General features: G+C 37.4%; 3 protein-coding genes across 3 annotated transcripts; 1 reads left to right on the plus strand and 2 right to left on the minus strand.

The window, feature by feature from the left end:
• Positions 1-5807: 5807 nt before the first annotated feature.
• Positions 5808-6562, plus strand: LOC120257918 (zinc finger protein ZAT1-like). The gene has a single exon (XM_039265216.1). It carries the CDS (start codon positions 5859-5861, stop codon positions 6453-6455), a length of 597 nt encoding a protein of 198 aa, XP_039121150.1. The 5' UTR covers positions 5808-5858; the 3' UTR covers positions 6456-6562.
• A 3324-nt stretch (positions 6563-9886) lies between these two features.
• On the minus strand, positions 9887-12157 carry LOC120257916 (zinc finger protein ZAT4-like). The gene is made up of 2 exons (XM_039265215.1): positions 10735-12157; positions 9887-10583 (listed from the first exon to the last, which is right to left on the minus strand). The coding sequence occupies exons 1-2, from the start codon at positions 12034-12036 to the stop codon at positions 10578-10580; spliced, it is 1308 nt and encodes a 435-aa protein (XP_039121149.1). The 5' UTR covers positions 12037-12157; the 3' UTR covers positions 9887-10577.
• Positions 12158-13297: 1140 nt separating this feature from the next.
• On the minus strand, positions 13298-14512 carry LOC120258016 (expansin-B15-like). The gene is made up of 4 exons (XM_039265353.1): positions 14335-14512; positions 14079-14191; positions 13779-13972; positions 13298-13640 (listed from the first exon to the last, which is right to left on the minus strand). Exons 1-4 carry the CDS (start codon positions 14510-14512, stop codon positions 13298-13300), a joined length of 828 nt encoding a protein of 275 aa, XP_039121287.1.
• Between the last annotated feature and the right edge of the window lie 2592 nt (positions 14513-17104).

Raw genomic sequence — 17104 nt, forward strand, 5'->3', positions numbered from 1 at the left:
TATTTTTAATAACCAAATTCCACCCAACCAGTATCACTGCGCTGGTTGTATCACGTGGAATGCACGTGCACCGCATTAAAAAAAATTAAAAAAAATTATAAAAAATATATATATAATTTATTAGTGTCAACAATTAGTTGAATATATCCCAAATTCGATAAACATGGAGTAGAATATTGTTACAACATTATTAATGTAATTTATGACGGATTAATTTGGAAGATTTTTATTTAATTTTAAAATAAATATATGGATTTTTTATAGTATTTGATTTATTACAATGGATATATCTTATGATTTATGGATGATCATGTGTCAAAATTTTGTTTTTCTAAATTTATAGCACCTTTTTTTGGAATATATGAAAGCATTATGTCTAAATTTTAAAATAAAAACTGGTTACTTTTTAGGTGGTTTAAAATATTGATATAGTATTATAAATTTTAAAAAAAGGATGGGTGAAAATTCGAAAATAAAAAGTAATGGCAAACATAATTTGCTGCCTACAACGCGGATAGCTTACAAAAACAATCCCATGAATATATATTTAATCAATTATTATCTATGATTAAAACTTTAATTATTTTGGGCATTAATTGTTTTTATATATTTTTTTAATGTTAAAAAGTCATAAATCAATAAAGACAAAAATAATTGAAAAGGTCATCATCATCATAACATAAAGAGAAAGGAGTTAAAGGTTGTTGCATGCTCCCAAATAAATGTATCAAAGTAACTATTCATTTAAATAAATAAAAAAAAAAAAGAATAAACCACTTCAATTAACCAAAACAATCAAAGAACAACAAACCCCTTCTCAATAGAGAAGTAAAAAAAACATCAAACCACTAGATGTGGTACATACAACTCAAAATGAAAGTACAACAAATAAACATAAAAGAGGAAAGAAGGCCTCATCCCAACCAGCTAACAGGAAAGACTAGTCCGTCTGCGAAACCGGCGCCTCCTCAGCACAAGACCCCCTTGGACCCTCCTCAGAACAGGGTCTTAAAAACTCCAAACTTCGACATACACTTCCCATTGCCTCTTTAAGCTTCCCATTATTGTCTACTGTGCAGTTATAGAACCAAGACAAAAACAATTGATCAATTTTGATAATAAGAGTATGCATAGGGACGGCATTGGCATTAACTATTCACTTTGTAATGTTTTCAAATTTATTTCATGCCAGTATCTATAAATATATTTTTTATAATGAAACAAGTGTACGTAGACGTGGAGCTAATACATTTATACTCCCACCATATTTGAACTGAGATTCCAATCCACTTTTTCAACATAATATGGACTTCTTAGAAATCTAGTGGAGTAAGATGTGGTTACCACCATATTTTACATTTTGTTTTTTTTATTTACTCATTTATTATAAAATTTAATTAAAAATATAATTAACGGTTCCTCTACAATTTCCACTGGAATGTATTAGTTTTATCAGTCACTCCATCAACCTGTTGTTTTTCCCCACTCAATCCATAGTGACTTGGTCTATAAATTACTTGTACTTTAAAGAAGATGAGGTTACGCAACATGAGTGAATATTGGATTTCAATTACTTTAATTCTAGTTGCATCATATCAGGCATCCACTTTATAGTTATATAGTGTTTATTTGTTTTCAATTTGACATGGTTTAGTTTTACATTTTTTTTTAGTAGGCGATAAGCACCCTTATTAAAAGTTTTTTAATCGAAAACATATGTAGAGTGTATTCGCAAGTCGTTAGTTAATTATTATTTTTTTTTACTTTGTTGTTATTCTTTAAATATTGATCAATAATAGATTTAAAAAATTTAAATAAGCAAGCGTTCTTCCACTGTAATTAATATTTATTTGATGAAGTTAATTCTGATATTCTCAAATTATGGGGTAAGTAAAAATATTGATTTAAATTTGATAAAATTCTTTAATTCAAATGTTCCTTTTTACCAGCAGGTCCAGCACAACAGTCTGATAAGATATGCTGCAAGCCTTATTAAACCCATCATATATGCTTGGGCCTTTAAGTGTTTTGGTGAGCCCAAAAATGTTATTTATTTTATTTTCCCACTGAGCTTGTGTAACTGTGTTTGATTGTTTGTTTTGTGTGTCAGATTTCAGAATTTGAAATATATATACATATAAAAAATCATTGTATTTTATTTTAACAATTTATCTAGTATTTTAATTATTATTATTTTTATGTCATTATATTAAACTATACATTAACCGTTGATGGATTAATACAGCATAGTCTACCATTGTTAGTTCATTATAGTTAATTCTCTTTACAATTTTTTCTATTTTCTTAACAAATTTAAAGTCTATTTATTTTTAAAAAAAAAGTTATGTAAAATAATACAATATAATGCCTCTCTTAAACGGGTTATTGTGTAAATCCAAAATTCTAAATCCTAACAAATATAAAGATTTGCTTCCTCAATATATATATATATATATATATAAAGATTTGCTTGTTTTACATGCCAAATTTTTAAAAAAACACATCATACGAATTTCAAATTTTGTTTGAAAAGGTGGATAAACCACTTACATTAAATAAAAGAACTGAATACAGAAAATCCACTAGACGTGGATAAAGTTAGGAAACAACAAGGAAAACAACACGAGATAAGCCGTGACAATGTACTCCCACAGGGTTGGAGCAGCAGGCGAGACGGAGAAACACTAGCTGTGCATCTGCAATAGGTCCTCCCCTCCGAAAAAATTCGGACAACTGAAAATGTCCACCGAAGGCACGAGCAACCCAGGTGAAACAAAATTCTCCTCCGATGTGGAACCAAAGCATGCCAAAATAAAGTTGAGGATAACCAAGTGAACATTCAACCCACACCTCCCTTTTATAATCATGATCATCAAAACGACATGGGGACCAACCTCCGGGTGGGCCAACCAACCATCCGGGTCCAAAGGCCTAATCAAAAGAACCAACACCCCACCCATTTCACTTATCAGAGAAGGCTCCACAAAGACCAAACTGACCAAAACTTCAACAACAACCCGGCCCAGCTTTAAACCCGGCCCAAATCCGACTAAAAAAGGAAAGCCCATCCACTTCATCTCCACATGTTGTACCCCCAAATTTTCAAATTCAAAAACCTTAACCAAATAAAGGATGCCACCAGTCACTTGCTTCTGTACGCATCTAAGCTTCGAGATCAGTGCGAGCTCCTCCTCCCAATGCACGGAGTGACTTCTCTCGGGGAACCGCGCCCACATCCGACCAGCAGTCCTACCCGCGCAACCACCTTCTCCGGCCATCGCCACCTGAGCAACGCTCGATTGGAGACGCATCTCTCCATCACCGTTGAGGCATAGCGCCACCGTCACTGATCGCTCACAAGTCATCACTGGCCCGCCCTTGTGGGAGCGAAGCTCAACCCAGGTATCGCCGACCATCTCGTGGGAGCCACTCTCCACTGCTGCCCACATCCCAGTGGATTGGATCAATGGCCAAGAAGCATCCTTACTGATTTCAGACAACCGATCCTCTCCCCGCCCGGCAGAGAAACATTGGTTATCAGAGTAACCGCGCTGGAACATAGACAAGATAATAACCCATTGCCCTAACTTCGTCGTTGCTACCGGAGCCACCTCGTCATCGTGGAAGCCAAGCGCGACCATCACCGAGCATTCCGCTGGAGTGTCACTCATCTCAACCCGTTGATAACCCTTCCTCTTTGCCAAGCACCGGCCGAAACACTTCAATCACCGTCGCCTGGCGCTCACCAACATCGCTGGAGCGAGAGCAAAGCTCCATCATTCCATGTACACCAAAGTCACTAGGATGGGAGCTTGGCTCCACCACCCCGAGATCACTAATGACACTGGTACGGGAGCCATACTCCACCGCTCCCATCCCGAAGTGAGGACGATGCACCACCACATCAGTCATCTCCATCGGAGCGTCACACATCTCTAAAAGCTCCACGTTGAGACAAGCCGCAGATATCCTTTCCTCAGCGCCAAGCACCGGCCGGATCACCAAAATCACCACCTCCTGGCGCATCCCAACGTCACTGGAGCTGGAGCAAAGCTCCACCACTCCATGACCACCCAAGTCACTAAGGAGGGAGCACGGCTCCACCACCCCGCAATCATCAATAACACTGAGACGGGAGCCAAGCTCCACCACTCCCAGCCCGAAGTGAGGACGAGGCACTACCAAGTCAACCGACTCAAGTTGCTCAAACTCAGGGGAAATCTCTGTGTCCTCGAGCGTCGGTTCAAAGAGCACCGAAAATGCTCCCTCGTCTTCCTCCTCACCATTAAAGGGCCAAAGGAACTCCCCTTCCTCGGCCTCCACATGCGGATGAGAGGAGGGCACTGGCACGTACACCGGCCGACCATCAGGATCAAACATTAGGCGGACGTCGCCTTTCCAAGAGAATTCTATATGTATCTCAACCTCCATATATTCCATATTTTATTTTTCTGTGTTTATTTTTTAAAAAGAATATCCAATTGATTTATTAAAGAAAAAAAATGTGAAAAATATAACATAGTATAAGTCACAAAGGTAGATCCAATAGAAACATAACAATTAAATAAATATAACATAGTAACAACTCTAGAAGAGAGACACATGATATATCACTAGGTTAATTAGACAGAGCATGAAGTTATCGTCTAATTTGTGCTACTCAAATCATCAAAATATATGAATATTTATCGATTTATACCACTACAATCTCTTTTGTTAAATTGAAAACACCCATAAAATAAATAAATAAATAAATACTCTTAATAATAGAAAAAGTCAGGAGAAAAGTCAGTGTATTTTCTCATATTTTCATATCTGAATATGATTTATATCATTTTCAGGGCGGTGGAAAAACACAAGGCTGTAAGTCATGGTTGGTTGACAATAACACCATTTCTGTGTATTTGATTCCAACAACAGGGGATATCTCTATCTCCATACGTGGCTCTATCTTGGTTGGGGTAGGGGTGGTGAGTGAGACTATTTTTTACCTTTTTTTTATTTTTATATTTTAATTATTTATAAATGAAATATATATATACATTTAAATTAATTATAATGACAGAATAGGTGGGGTTTTTTTTTTTTTGAAGACAAGTGTCATTCCTATACTTCCATTATGGTCGTTACAACAAACCTCCAACACTACCCTTGACTTATCTAAAAAGAAATTTCAATCGTTCAATCGTTTTTCAGTTTAATAAAAAAATAAATTAAAAAAATAAGTATAGAATTTCTCTAGTGGGGGAAGTAAATAAAGGCAATAAATAAAAAAATAACTCCACCAAATCTCCATTAAATTAAGATCACAATTGCATGAACCCAAAAAGAAATCACAAACCCTGGCTGAAATTAAATGCCATAAAAGACTTTAAAAACAAAAGATATGAAATGAAAAACCTACAATGCATGCTTGGAGTTGGAGGAGAAAGATGCATGACTTAAAAGGAATAAGGAGTTTCCCACCACTACACTAGCACCACCACCACTACCCAAACTTTAATTACTCCGAGATAACACACAAATGCACCATGCTTTTTTTTTTTTCTTTCTCTTAATTATCACCATAAACACACATTAATTAACTCCTTTCCTATCTCTACATTAAATCCAAATCTGGCCCTTCTTTTCCTTCAACCTCTGTCTCTTGGTGGAGGAATGCTTGGCACCTACTCCTTTTAGTTCCCACTCTCCAAAGAAAACCCCAAAAGTTTTTATTTATTTATTTACTTACTTACTTACTTACTTTTAATTCATATATATATATATATTTTTTATAATAAAAAGAAATATATCATTGAGAAAACCATCAACACTCTTTTGCATTCAGAGAAAGAGAGAGAGAGAGAGAGAGAGAGATGGAGAAGCACACTTGCAGGCTCTGTGCGCGTAGCTTCGCCAACGGCCGCGCGCTGGGTGGGCACATGCGCTCGCACGCGCAACCCACCCGGACGGCATCGGCATCGTCGTCTTCATCGCCGGATGGCATGCAGGACCGAGAGAGCGAAACAGGATCGCCTCTGGGTAGCTCTATCTCCGACGCTTCGCCGGAGGAGAACGTCGCCATATCTCTCATGATGCTTTCGCGTGACTTCTGGTCCTCCCTTCAATCCAAAGCCAACGCTGAGGACGAGCTCGAACGCGAGCCAGAGCCGGGCCCTACCCGGCCGGCCAAGCGCAGTCGCTACCAGTGCGGCACTTGCAAGCGAGTGTTCCGGTCCTACCAAGCGCTGGGCGGGCACCGCGCTAGCCATAAGAAGGGAGGCAAAGGATCGACCACAAACCATCATCAGATCTATGGAGTTGAGTCATCGGAGAACAATGCCGGAAAGTCTCTCAGATCCAGTTCATCTTCCAAAATCCCATCTTTAGTTACTCTGATCGACCTCAACCTCCCTGCTCCCATGGATGATGAAGTTGAACACTCCACTGTCTCTGATGCACATCCATGGTGACAGCCATGAATGGAATGGAGTTTTTTCTTCTCTTTTTTTTCTTTTGTTTTTCACTGTTTGAAGTTGGGAGGAGAAATTAAGCAACTTTTTTTGTGTGTTTAGTTCAAGTGGGTGGTCTGTTTGCTCATATTCTGATAATAATCTTTGAGTTTAATTAAGTAAATGTGAATGACATCTCAGTTAAAGAGTACAGCCTGGGGAAAGAGAGCTGCATGTTCTTTCTGCTGCCGCTGCCGCTGCCGCTGCTGCTGCTACTACTAATACTACTACTCAGTGTTGCTGCAAAGTTCTCTTCCGACAACTAAGTACTTGTTCTTTTCTGTTTTTTCCCCCTTTTCTTTTCTATTCTTTTTTATTTTTTTAATCACTTGTTCCTATTCTGCTCCTGCTTTGTTAGTGTTTGAGCTTAAGTAAAAGCCAGAGACTCCAAATCGCTCCACGTTTCCCATGACATTTGGTATCAGATCCTCTCTGCTTTGTTAGACTGATTATTAGTGATTATTTCTAATACAATTTCTAATTGTAAAACTAAGTGCATTGTATTCATTGGCCTTTTGTTGGAATCATCAAAACATTGGAATTCCTATCTCTTTGTTCATCTTATCCTGAATGATAATAAATGTCATGTATTTTTACCATACTACTACTATACTCCAACATAACTATACAACTAGTATCATATATATATATATATATATTTCAGTTTTGTTTTAAATGTGAGATCTTTGAACACGTATCACACTGGAAATGGAAACGCACCCGCGACCAAATGGGTAGGGGCTTTCCAGGCGTCGGCCGTTGAAATTTGGAAGTTAAGAACAATGGAACTCTTCCTTCTCGTGCGAATCGTCATGGGAAACGATGGTGGTGGACACCAATTGGCCGGGTTGGACGGTTGGACCCATTCATCAGTCAACTTGGGGACCGTGTTTATGGGTGTCAGATGGAACGTATCTGGCTCTTGATCTGACGGCTATGATCTATCAAGTGTGCCAAACGGACGGCAGTGATGTGTCACAAGATTCATTAATATTTCTTATTAATTACCAAACTAACATTTATATTTATAGATTAACTACAATTAAAGCAATCAGGAAACGCTATATGCACATTATTGTTATTATTATATAATAAAGATATAAAAAAAAAAAAAGAAAACCTCATGATATAGCAGAAATTATAGGCATCTTTTTACTAATGTTACTGGAGTTGAGTGTAAGATGCATGTATAGAAGGACCACATGATATAGTACAACATCCATGAAAGGAAGAGAAGTATGGTGCGTCTAATGCCAGCCCTACCACGTCCTTAGCACAAAAGAGATGTATCACATGGAAGGTGGGCACCGCCAGTGTTCTTGAACTACATTGGGTTATGTGGCATTATTATATTTATTCTCAAATGTATTTGCATTCACTGGTGATGGTGCCTCAAAATTCACACTCTCAGTTATGTATATTGAAAGACATATGTATGTGCTTAACTGTATGTATGTATGTAAATAAAAAAAAATAAATAAAAAGGGTTGCAAGCAAAAAAATGCTAATTCAATGGACTGTATATATGTGAAAGTTAAGATTGGAATTTGGAAATATTGAAGAATATTATTATACTCCACATTGATTGAGGTTTTGGTAGTCCCCAAGCAGTGGACAAAGTTGGCCTGGTCTGCAGAAGTGACAGTATAAGTGCAAAAAGGAAAGATGCGAGGCTTCCTCACATGATTAAGTGGGTAGAAATTTCTAATGTTGGCAGTTTGGTGAATGAAAATTAGAAACATTGAGTGGATATATAACCATTAATAGTATATAGAAGTTTAACTGCATTCACATGGTAAAAATTTTCAACTACTATATGTTGAGACGTCAATCGGTAGTTTAAATGAAAATTAATTTGGAGTGAATAAGAGAACATTCAAAGAAGGTGTTATAGTTACTGTCATGGAACACCATCAGAAAGATTGAAATGAGGATGGGTTTATAAAGAATTGAGTTGATTTTTGTCTGTTGGAAGATGCATAGAAGAGAACAGAAGAAGGTGTTTGTGTCTGTGTGCACTTTCCATCCCCCATCCTCATCACAAGAAAACAATCTCAAAGGTCAGCTTTAGAGCAGTCAAAACAGGTCAAGTGCTGCTACTTTTCCTCCTTTATTTTTTCTCTGATAAGATGGTATGAATATCTTTGAACTTTCTCATTCTATTCAAAACATAGTGCTGGGTTTCAGAGGCTTGGTGGCATAGGTTTTGCTTCCAATGGGGGGTCCTGTACTATGATGAGCTACAGAAATAAGAATGAATGCATCATCTGACAAATGAAAATTGAAATGAAGACCCAATATCATTCAAGTATCAAATGTGCTTGATGCTAGCTCCACCATTATAATTGTTGTATGACTTGGGGAGTGGGTTGAGATGATACCAATTGTGAAAGGAAAAGAGCATGAGGGGATTGTTGAAATGTAGACAATTGGGATTTGATCATGTGTTACACTTTCTCCCCTGTTACCTTTTTAATGTGATCCTTACACTCTAACCACCATTTGTTTTGGTTATAATGATGCTTAATAAGAACAATGAGAAAAGGGTGAGGGGAAGTTGATGTAATAATAGATGTAGGGAGTAGGGTGAGCCTTGTTTGTTGGGAGCTACAAGGTGGGTGTAAATTAATGCAAGTAAGCTTTGCTTGGTCTTGGAGCTTGGAGCCTTTTTCATCTCTCCCGGCCCTCTCAATTGATGATCTGAACTGATGATCTCTAAAAGCTAAAGGAGTGTATTGAACTTATACAATGGCCCCAAAAGTTACAAGGGCCAAACTAGATTCAGTGTGTGTGTGTGTGTGTGTGTGTGTGTGTGTGTGTGTGTGTGAGAGAGAGAGAGAGAGAGAGAGAGAGAGAGAGAGACAAAAGGTAGAAAGGGATAGGCTTCCAACCAGAGACATATGGAGTACCTATTCCTATTGTCAGACATGGCTTTTTCTAGATGTTTATACACCCAAACCATAACACTAACTCTCATCACCTTGAAATCCAAAGGAAAATAAAGTTATAAACAACACCAATGAGGTGATAGGCCTTGCTTATAACGTGGGGCTTTTTGTCTAATGTCCAAATGGTGCCCAGCCAAGCATCATGTGATTGGTTCCTGGTCAGCTAGACCATGCAGAATTCATATAAACAATGTGAGTTTCAACAAATAAGTTTCATTTCATTGGGGAAAAAACAGGGCATGCATGGACATGAGTTTACTTGAATAACAGTAACAGACAACCCCTTTGTTGCTTGTTAGAGATAATCTAGGCAAATGCCAAGTCTATATATTAATGCTCAAAATTCCTATCTAGTGCTTTAGTCTGCAGCCATGGCTAAAGAATATATCTTATTGCATAGAAAGAATGGTCTGTATCTGTCAAGCACTAATGGAGCCACTGTTCCTGAGTTTTTCTGGAAGCATACCCAAAAGCAGCTCCTTCAGCAACACAAACTGATAAAAGGCAGCATGGCCCCAATTATTTAAGATAAACATAGAAAAGACTACAACTTTAGGGAAGAAATCCTGATTACCAAGCAGACTAGCTCTCCATTAGAAAAAGACTAGAACGGTCTTTTATCCATCTGCAGTACAAATTATGGATTTCTGCAGTAAAATGTAGTATTCCGAGGAGAAAAATATTGAAGAGTACTGGAACTAAGTTTCTGATACAGTGATAGTTGAGCAAGTGCACGGTGGATTATGTCAATTCATATCAATTCATATCAATTCAGGAATAAGATGATGATATGGAAGTCACAAGAGAAAAGAATACTTGAACATCTCCTCCACCAAACAAGGAATTGAGCAGATGAAAAGAATGGGGCCCCATGGGTTATCTATAGCTACAGCATGCTTGTTGTGAGAAGGTGCCATTAGAAAGATTTAGATAAACAAGCAAAAGGGTCATCCTTAGAGACTGTCCAACTGCTTGGTGGGTTCCAAATTCAACATGCTGAAAGGCAGTGGCAAAGAATAGGAATAGCGTGCACGATGCAACACTCCGTGAGCTGCGAAGCAAGCAAAGAACATCCAACAAACCCAGCACACACTCAATTAAAGCTAGTGACGCTTGTGTCCCAGTGATAACCTTCTTACTTCTGTTCAAAGAATACAGTTTAAATTGAAATATATATATATATATATATAAAACAATTTTTAATTTTACAAATTTCTTTGAACATAGAAAATATGCATCAAAACACAGTACGATTCTCCATTAATTTTTTTTCATGGGTGATCACTACTAACCTCGTTTGTAGATGATCCAATCCCAACCTGCAGCCATGGAGCAGATTCACCACCCATGTTGATATCCTTCAGTTCACTCAGCTTTGCTAGCTTTACCTTACTATAGGATTCATCATGATCCACAGTTAAGTGATTAGAACTCTCATTAATGTTATTGTTTCTTTGATCCACCATTGCTTGCACATAGGCAGCTGCTGGCACTTCCAGCCTCAACGGGCTTCCAATGGTCTCATCCGCAGAGGCTGGGACATTGAGATCAAGAGGTTTAGAGCTGTCGAACATTGGGCTAAGTTGCAGCTGAGAGCTGGCCGGCACGGTGGCATGCGGTTTCGAATCCCCCGCATTGGACGTGATCCAATGGCATCGCTTATGCCCACCCAGCGCCTGCCCGGAAGCGAACACCCGGTGACAAATGGAACACTCATGCACCTTAGACTTCTTCCTCAACGGCTCGTGTTGATCCAAAGGTACAACAGACATTGCCATTGCCATTGCATCATTACCAAAATTACTGTTCTCATTGGTAATGGTAGCAGTAATAACAACCTCTTCGTCTCTCGCTGTGGCCTCTTCCAGGTCTTCAAGCTTCGCAGCAAAGCATCCTTTAACCTTCTTGTGACTCGCACGGTGGCCACCAAGCGCTTGGTGCGAATTGAAGACCTTTTTACAGGCCTTGCACTCGAACACACCCGTTGGCACCGCCGGCGCTGCAGGTGCCTTGCACTTGTCCCCTAGTGACACGGGTATCAAACCGCGGTTAACGTCCTCTTCCCGGCTCGCCGACGCGCAAGACTCCTCAGCCTCAGCAACGAGTATCGGTTCGACACGCGCAGCCGAGAGCATCACAAGACAATTAGCGAGATCCTCCTCCTCGCTGGTTCTACACCTCCTAGACCTCTTCCCCTTGGACCACGCCGCACACCCAACAAGATCCTCCTCCCCGTTGGACCCCATAGAATCACCCTCACTGTCATCATCAGAGCTACACCGACCGTGAGCCAAGAAAGACTTCCAAGACACGAACTCTTTGCCGCAGTTCTCGCAGACGCGGCGGTTGAGATTGGCCCGGAGCGCGTACATGCGCTTATAGGTGTTGGGCTTGGTATTGTCATCATCCCAATCGTTGCAGGCTGGTGGTGAGTCATCGTCAGTGTCTGCATGGTTGGTAGGTTCATCGGTGATACCATGAGCACGCATATGGCCACCAAGTGCTCGACCACAGCCGAAGCCCTTCTTGCATATTCGGCAGTAATGCTTGTATGGTTGTTGTTGCTGCTGGTTCTGGTCCATTACTACAGCCATTGTTGGTTAGGAAGTTAGATGTATATATATATATATATATATAGTTAGATAGAGAGAGAGAGAGATAGAGATTGGGAGAGGAGAGGGAGAGTAGGGGTTGTATGGTGTAAGACTAAGCCTTGTTGATCTTGTTATAGTAGTGAGGCTAATCTCTCTCTCTAATTAGTCCTTGTTTGGAGAGGAGAGGTGACAAGTGGGGGTTGGAGGGAAGGAGGGAGTGGATACGCGGGAGGGTCGGTGGCGCCGCCTGGTCAATGGTCAGATGGGTGTCAGAGAGAGGAAGGGGTTCTTGGCCCCTTGGTTGGTTATAAACTTATATATATGGTTATATATGATACCATAATGAGTTGATACGTTTCCTTAGTTATTTTGCCTTCAATTCCAAGCTAACTCATCATGCCAAACCAATTATTAACATTATTATTATTGTTGTTATTTTTTCTTATTATATTTATATATATATATATATATATAACAATGTATATTTTTGTTAATGAACTATCGAATTACTTGTTTTGTTTCTTGAATGGTGGTAGCCCAAATTTTTTATTTTTTATTTTTTATTTTTAATTAATATCATCACTGGGTAAAATAAAAAGGAAAGAAAAAGGATTTTGCAAAGTATTTAATTAGTAATTTTTATCCCCAAAAAATTAGGATAAGCTCTATTCCTCATTCAAGCATTTTTTTTTTTATTAAATGTCATTCAAGCATTTCATAAGCTTGTTTTTACAACATTAATTATTTAATAAATGCATTTAAAAGTAAAATTAATATATATAATAATAGTTAATATTGATAATGAAAAGTAAAATTTTATATTAATATTAATTAAGTAAAATCTATAGATTTTTTTTCTCTTATTAAAAAATTAAAAAATTAGTACTATATATATATTTTGGACCAAATATTCCCTAGGCATCTGATCTGTATGTACTACCTGATGTTAAGGTTGCACTAGTATGATGTAATGTTTCCATTATTATATCTAAAGAATGGATTTAAGAAAACGTCAAAAGGATTAAATTAAGAAGCATATATTAAAACACGTCAATTCTTAAATAGTATATCTTAATTACAATCAACTGCCAAACAGAAGAAATGCAATATAAACTAGAAAATATAATTATTAATAGTCATTCAGTACCACATAGGCGGTTACATATGCATGCAGATATACTGATATACACTATAGCATAAATTAAGTGCAAGCTCTTAATTTATTTAAGAAGCTCCATTAATTAGCAGCAAATTAAGCTAACTAGTTACTGAAGTTAACCAAGGATTTATACGTTCTCTGTGTCTGCCAACCAGCTGGAATAGCATTATTAACAACAAGGGTCTTGCCTGACGATGAGGTCAGCCGGAGTGAGAACGGAGCTCTCAGATCACTGCCGGCGTTGTATTTCCACACAGCACCCCAAGACTGGTCCATATGAACCCAATTATTCGATGCTGGTGTGCCAGCCGGCGCCTGTTTGAGTTCTACGGCTGAGAGATCACCTTGCCCATCTTCAAACTCAATAACAACAGCCAAGTACTGAGAGTTTGAACCCGGGTCAACTCGGAAGGCGATGTTAGTACCCGGATAGTTGCATTCAACTCTGTATATATAGTATTTCCATATATATATTATTAATTAATTGATTAACCTCATCATATATCTAATTAATGTTTGTCATGAATATTCTTCTTAATTTGATTGATGTGAAATAATTGATTAAGATTAGTAAAACTCTCACCGAGTGAATTCTATAGGGAACTTTCCCGCACTTCGTAATTGTTCCGCCATTCCGGACTTAGCCATGGCACCCAACGCAGTACCACTCAAGTCGAAGTGAACTTTCTCGTCAAGGCAAGGACCACCTGGGCACTCGTCTGTGATTACCACCGTCACCGGTTCCCCGGAGCAGGCTTCATTAGCAGTGCATTTCACCTAATTAATTAATTAATTAATAGAACATCAAATTAAAGACTAAGCTTGTAGCCAAGGCTAAATTAATATGTGTGTACATATACATAAGTCATATGTAAAGTAGTACTTGATAACAAGCACCGCATCCCATGCCGGACTTGAAGAGAAAAGGATTCCCCGCGGAAACAAAGGATGAGAACGGGGAGATGGCCACAGCAGCTCCATATCCACAAGCACCACCTATATATATATATATATATGTTCATTTTCATTATTTCATAGTATGAAAGTTATTAATATATGCATGTTATTCTCTCTTCAATTAATATTTGGATGTCTATTTTACGTACGTGTTAATTATATGTATATATATGTACATATACCTGTGCTTCCTGCCCCGTTTGGATCTCCATACCACGTTGCACCGGCAGGAGACCAACCAGAAGAAGAGACAGTAGAAGTGTAGTTGAGGAGCTTTGGATTGAAACTAGAGGAGGAATGGATGACAATCAAGAAAGCTAGGAAGCCAATAGTGAAGAGAGGAAGAGACGAAGGAGCCATTGATATCACAAAGGTGGCAAATGAAGGAAGAGAAGTTATCAGGTGTGGGTGCATTAACAGAAAGTTTGTTGGCATTTATAGATGAGTTTGAGCATATTAGTCTATATGCATGTGAGATACATTTGTTTAATTTCGGTGCATTTGGAACTGAAAGCTGAGAGCGACCCCATTTGAAGAATTTGGTAGCTTGCCGTGCCTACGTGGCAGCATATGTTGTGTAGATATGAATTACCACAAGTATTTTCAATATATTATAGAGTGAAAAAGAATTTTTTTTTTTTTGCTTGCACGGAAACCAAGACAAGATTAACACAAAAACAAAGGTAATTTATGCAAAGACGTTTGTTATACTTGTTTGATTTTCTAAAAATTAAAGTCAGCGATGGGGAGCCCAAAGGGAAGTGTTGGGCCGAGAAGGTGGGGCCCACGAGCGCGGATTTCGAGGCCGGTGGCCCGTTAAAATCCCAGGATTTTAGCTCTTAAACTCGCCGTTGATGGTGGCTCTCCTCGCAGTTGAAATCTGTTTGAGCTCCTTCTCGAGATCAGTGTAACGACCATTGGATGGGATCGGACGGCTTAAACTTGGAGGTGATTGGCTTCAAGATTAGAGTTGATTCACCGTAATTTGTGGCTGGGTTTTGGGCGTCGATGTCACTGAGATCATGTTCTTGACTATTTAATCACCTCTTAAGCAATTAATCTCCAAATTAAAGGCACTCAATCTAATTGTATGTATATATTTGTAAACTTCATGTTTTTAAATGAACAATTATTTTTGACTCAGACCATAATAAATAATCATAAAAATTTATGAAAATGTTGACAAAAATTAAGTATTGATGTTTTCACGGCTATGTCTCCTCTGTTGTCTCTTTTTTATTGTTATTATTATTTTATTATTATTATTATTATTTTATTTTATTTTAATAAAGTGAATAAATCACAAATTTATTAAATAAAAAGAGAATACAATAAAATACAAAGATTTGGACTGCAGAGTAGTACTAATCATAAGAGATCCGTTTTTACTACTGTGTAATGCTATTGGATTATAAATATTTTGGTAGGTTCATAAATATTAATTCAAATAATTAAAAAAAACATATAAAACTCAACTATATTTTAAAATGGGTCAAAAAATATTTATAAAACTCAACAATAATAAAACAAAAAGGATAAAGAGCTTATTATTAATGTTTGTTATTTTTATTTTGGAAAATGGATGAATCTTATATTTTATTAAAAAAAAGTATGGCGAGTAAAAATTCCTCATCTAAATAAATAAAAAAAATAAAATAAAATTGATTATGTGAACAGTAAAAACTCAAAAAACCAGAGGCTCCTAAGAGTTGATTAGCCGTATGGATTCATCGATCCATGATTGCACAGGCAGCACAAATGTCAAACATCTTCCATTGATTTGTTGGCATAGTCTCGCCAACATCAAAGAATGCACAAATATAGTGGAAGCCTCATTTGACAGTAGTTTTAGACATAGTTATCAGACCCGGCCCGGGCATTGACCCGGTCAAGGCTCTGGGTCACGGGTCAATTGGTTCAACCGTCGGGTCATTTGGGTTAATACTGGGTTAATAAAAATATTTTAAAATATTATTTTTAAAATTATAAATTAGTTTTTAATTATATAATGATATATCATAATAATATCCATGAATTATTAGTTATCAAATAAATAATTTGATGGAAAAAAATACAAAACAATTGCTAATCTTTGATTTGGAAGTAGTAGAAAAGAGGAAAAAAGCTCAAACTTCACATAATATCAATACATAACAATACTAATTCACAATAAAAGTTTAAATTTATCATCAAAGTATCAAACCAAACTCAATCCAATATATAACCAAAGTTCAAAATTGAAATTACAAATCAAACCGGGTCAATTGGTCTGACCGCCGGGTCAACTGGTTCGACCGCCGGGTCAATCGGTCCGACCGCTGGGTCAACCGGTCTAACCACTGGGTCAAAGCGGGTCAATGCGGGTCAGAACGGGTTGATTGCATAACCGGTCTAATTAAAGACCCGGACCGGTTGAAGCACCGGGTCACCGGGTCAACCGGTCCGACCGCCGGGCCGGTCCGGGTTTGATAACTATGGTTTTAGAGATCTCTGGTGTGTTTGGTACAGGGAAAGAATTGAGGATAATACAAACTCTCTTGTCTTTTATTTAATTTGTTAATTTAGTTAGAGTACATTATAAAAAATTGTTTGAGTACAACAAAAATTACTAAAAATTTTATGCCACTAAAACTATGGTATAACTTTTTAACTGTAATAAAGTATAATCAAAAGACAATGTTATCCCTAATTAAAATTAAAAATTACAACATTTAATCACAACCCAATCAAAAAATTAGAAATAAAAAAAAATATTTTTGATAAAAAGTTATTAATTAATGCATTTTAGAAATTTTAAAATATATAATTATGGCCTAATAATTTTACAAACAAAAAAAAAAATAAGTGGTGATAATTAAAACTGAGAAGAAATTTTAAAAAATTTTGTCATGTGAAATTTTTTTCCAAATTAACAAAAAAATTATACAAAAAACATTATAGAAATCTTACAGT

The sequence above is a fragment of the Dioscorea cayenensis genome, chromosome 4 (genome assembly GCF_009730915.1).
Source record: "Dioscorea cayenensis subsp. rotundata cultivar TDr96_F1 chromosome 4, TDr96_F1_v2_PseudoChromosome.rev07_lg8_w22 25.fasta, whole genome shotgun sequence".
In the NCBI taxonomy this organism is placed as follows: domain Eukaryota; kingdom Viridiplantae; phylum Streptophyta; class Magnoliopsida; order Dioscoreales; family Dioscoreaceae; genus Dioscorea; species Dioscorea cayenensis.

Excerpts from the sequence above, each read along its gene's own strand:
- LOC120258016 (XM_039265353.1), bottom strand. The coding sequence starts at position 14,512 with ATGGCTCCTTCGTCTCTTCCTCTCTTCACTATTGGCTTCCTAGCTTTC. Across the intron at positions 14,192-14,334 it reads AAACGGGGCAGGAAGCACAG|GTGGTGCTTGTGGATATGGA; the intron begins GTATATGTACAT and ends ATATATATATAG. Across the intron at positions 13,641-13,778 it reads TTCCCTATAGAATTCACTCG|AGTTGAATGCAACTATCCGG; the intron begins GTGAGAGTTTTA and ends CTATATATACAG.
- LOC120257918 (XM_039265216.1), top strand. The coding sequence starts at position 5,859 with ATGGAGAAGCACACTTGCAGGCTCTGTGCGCGTAGCTTCGCCAACGGC.
- LOC120257916 (XM_039265215.1), bottom strand. The coding sequence starts at position 12,036 with ATGGCTGTAGTAATGGACCAGAACCAGCAGCAACAACAACCATACAAG.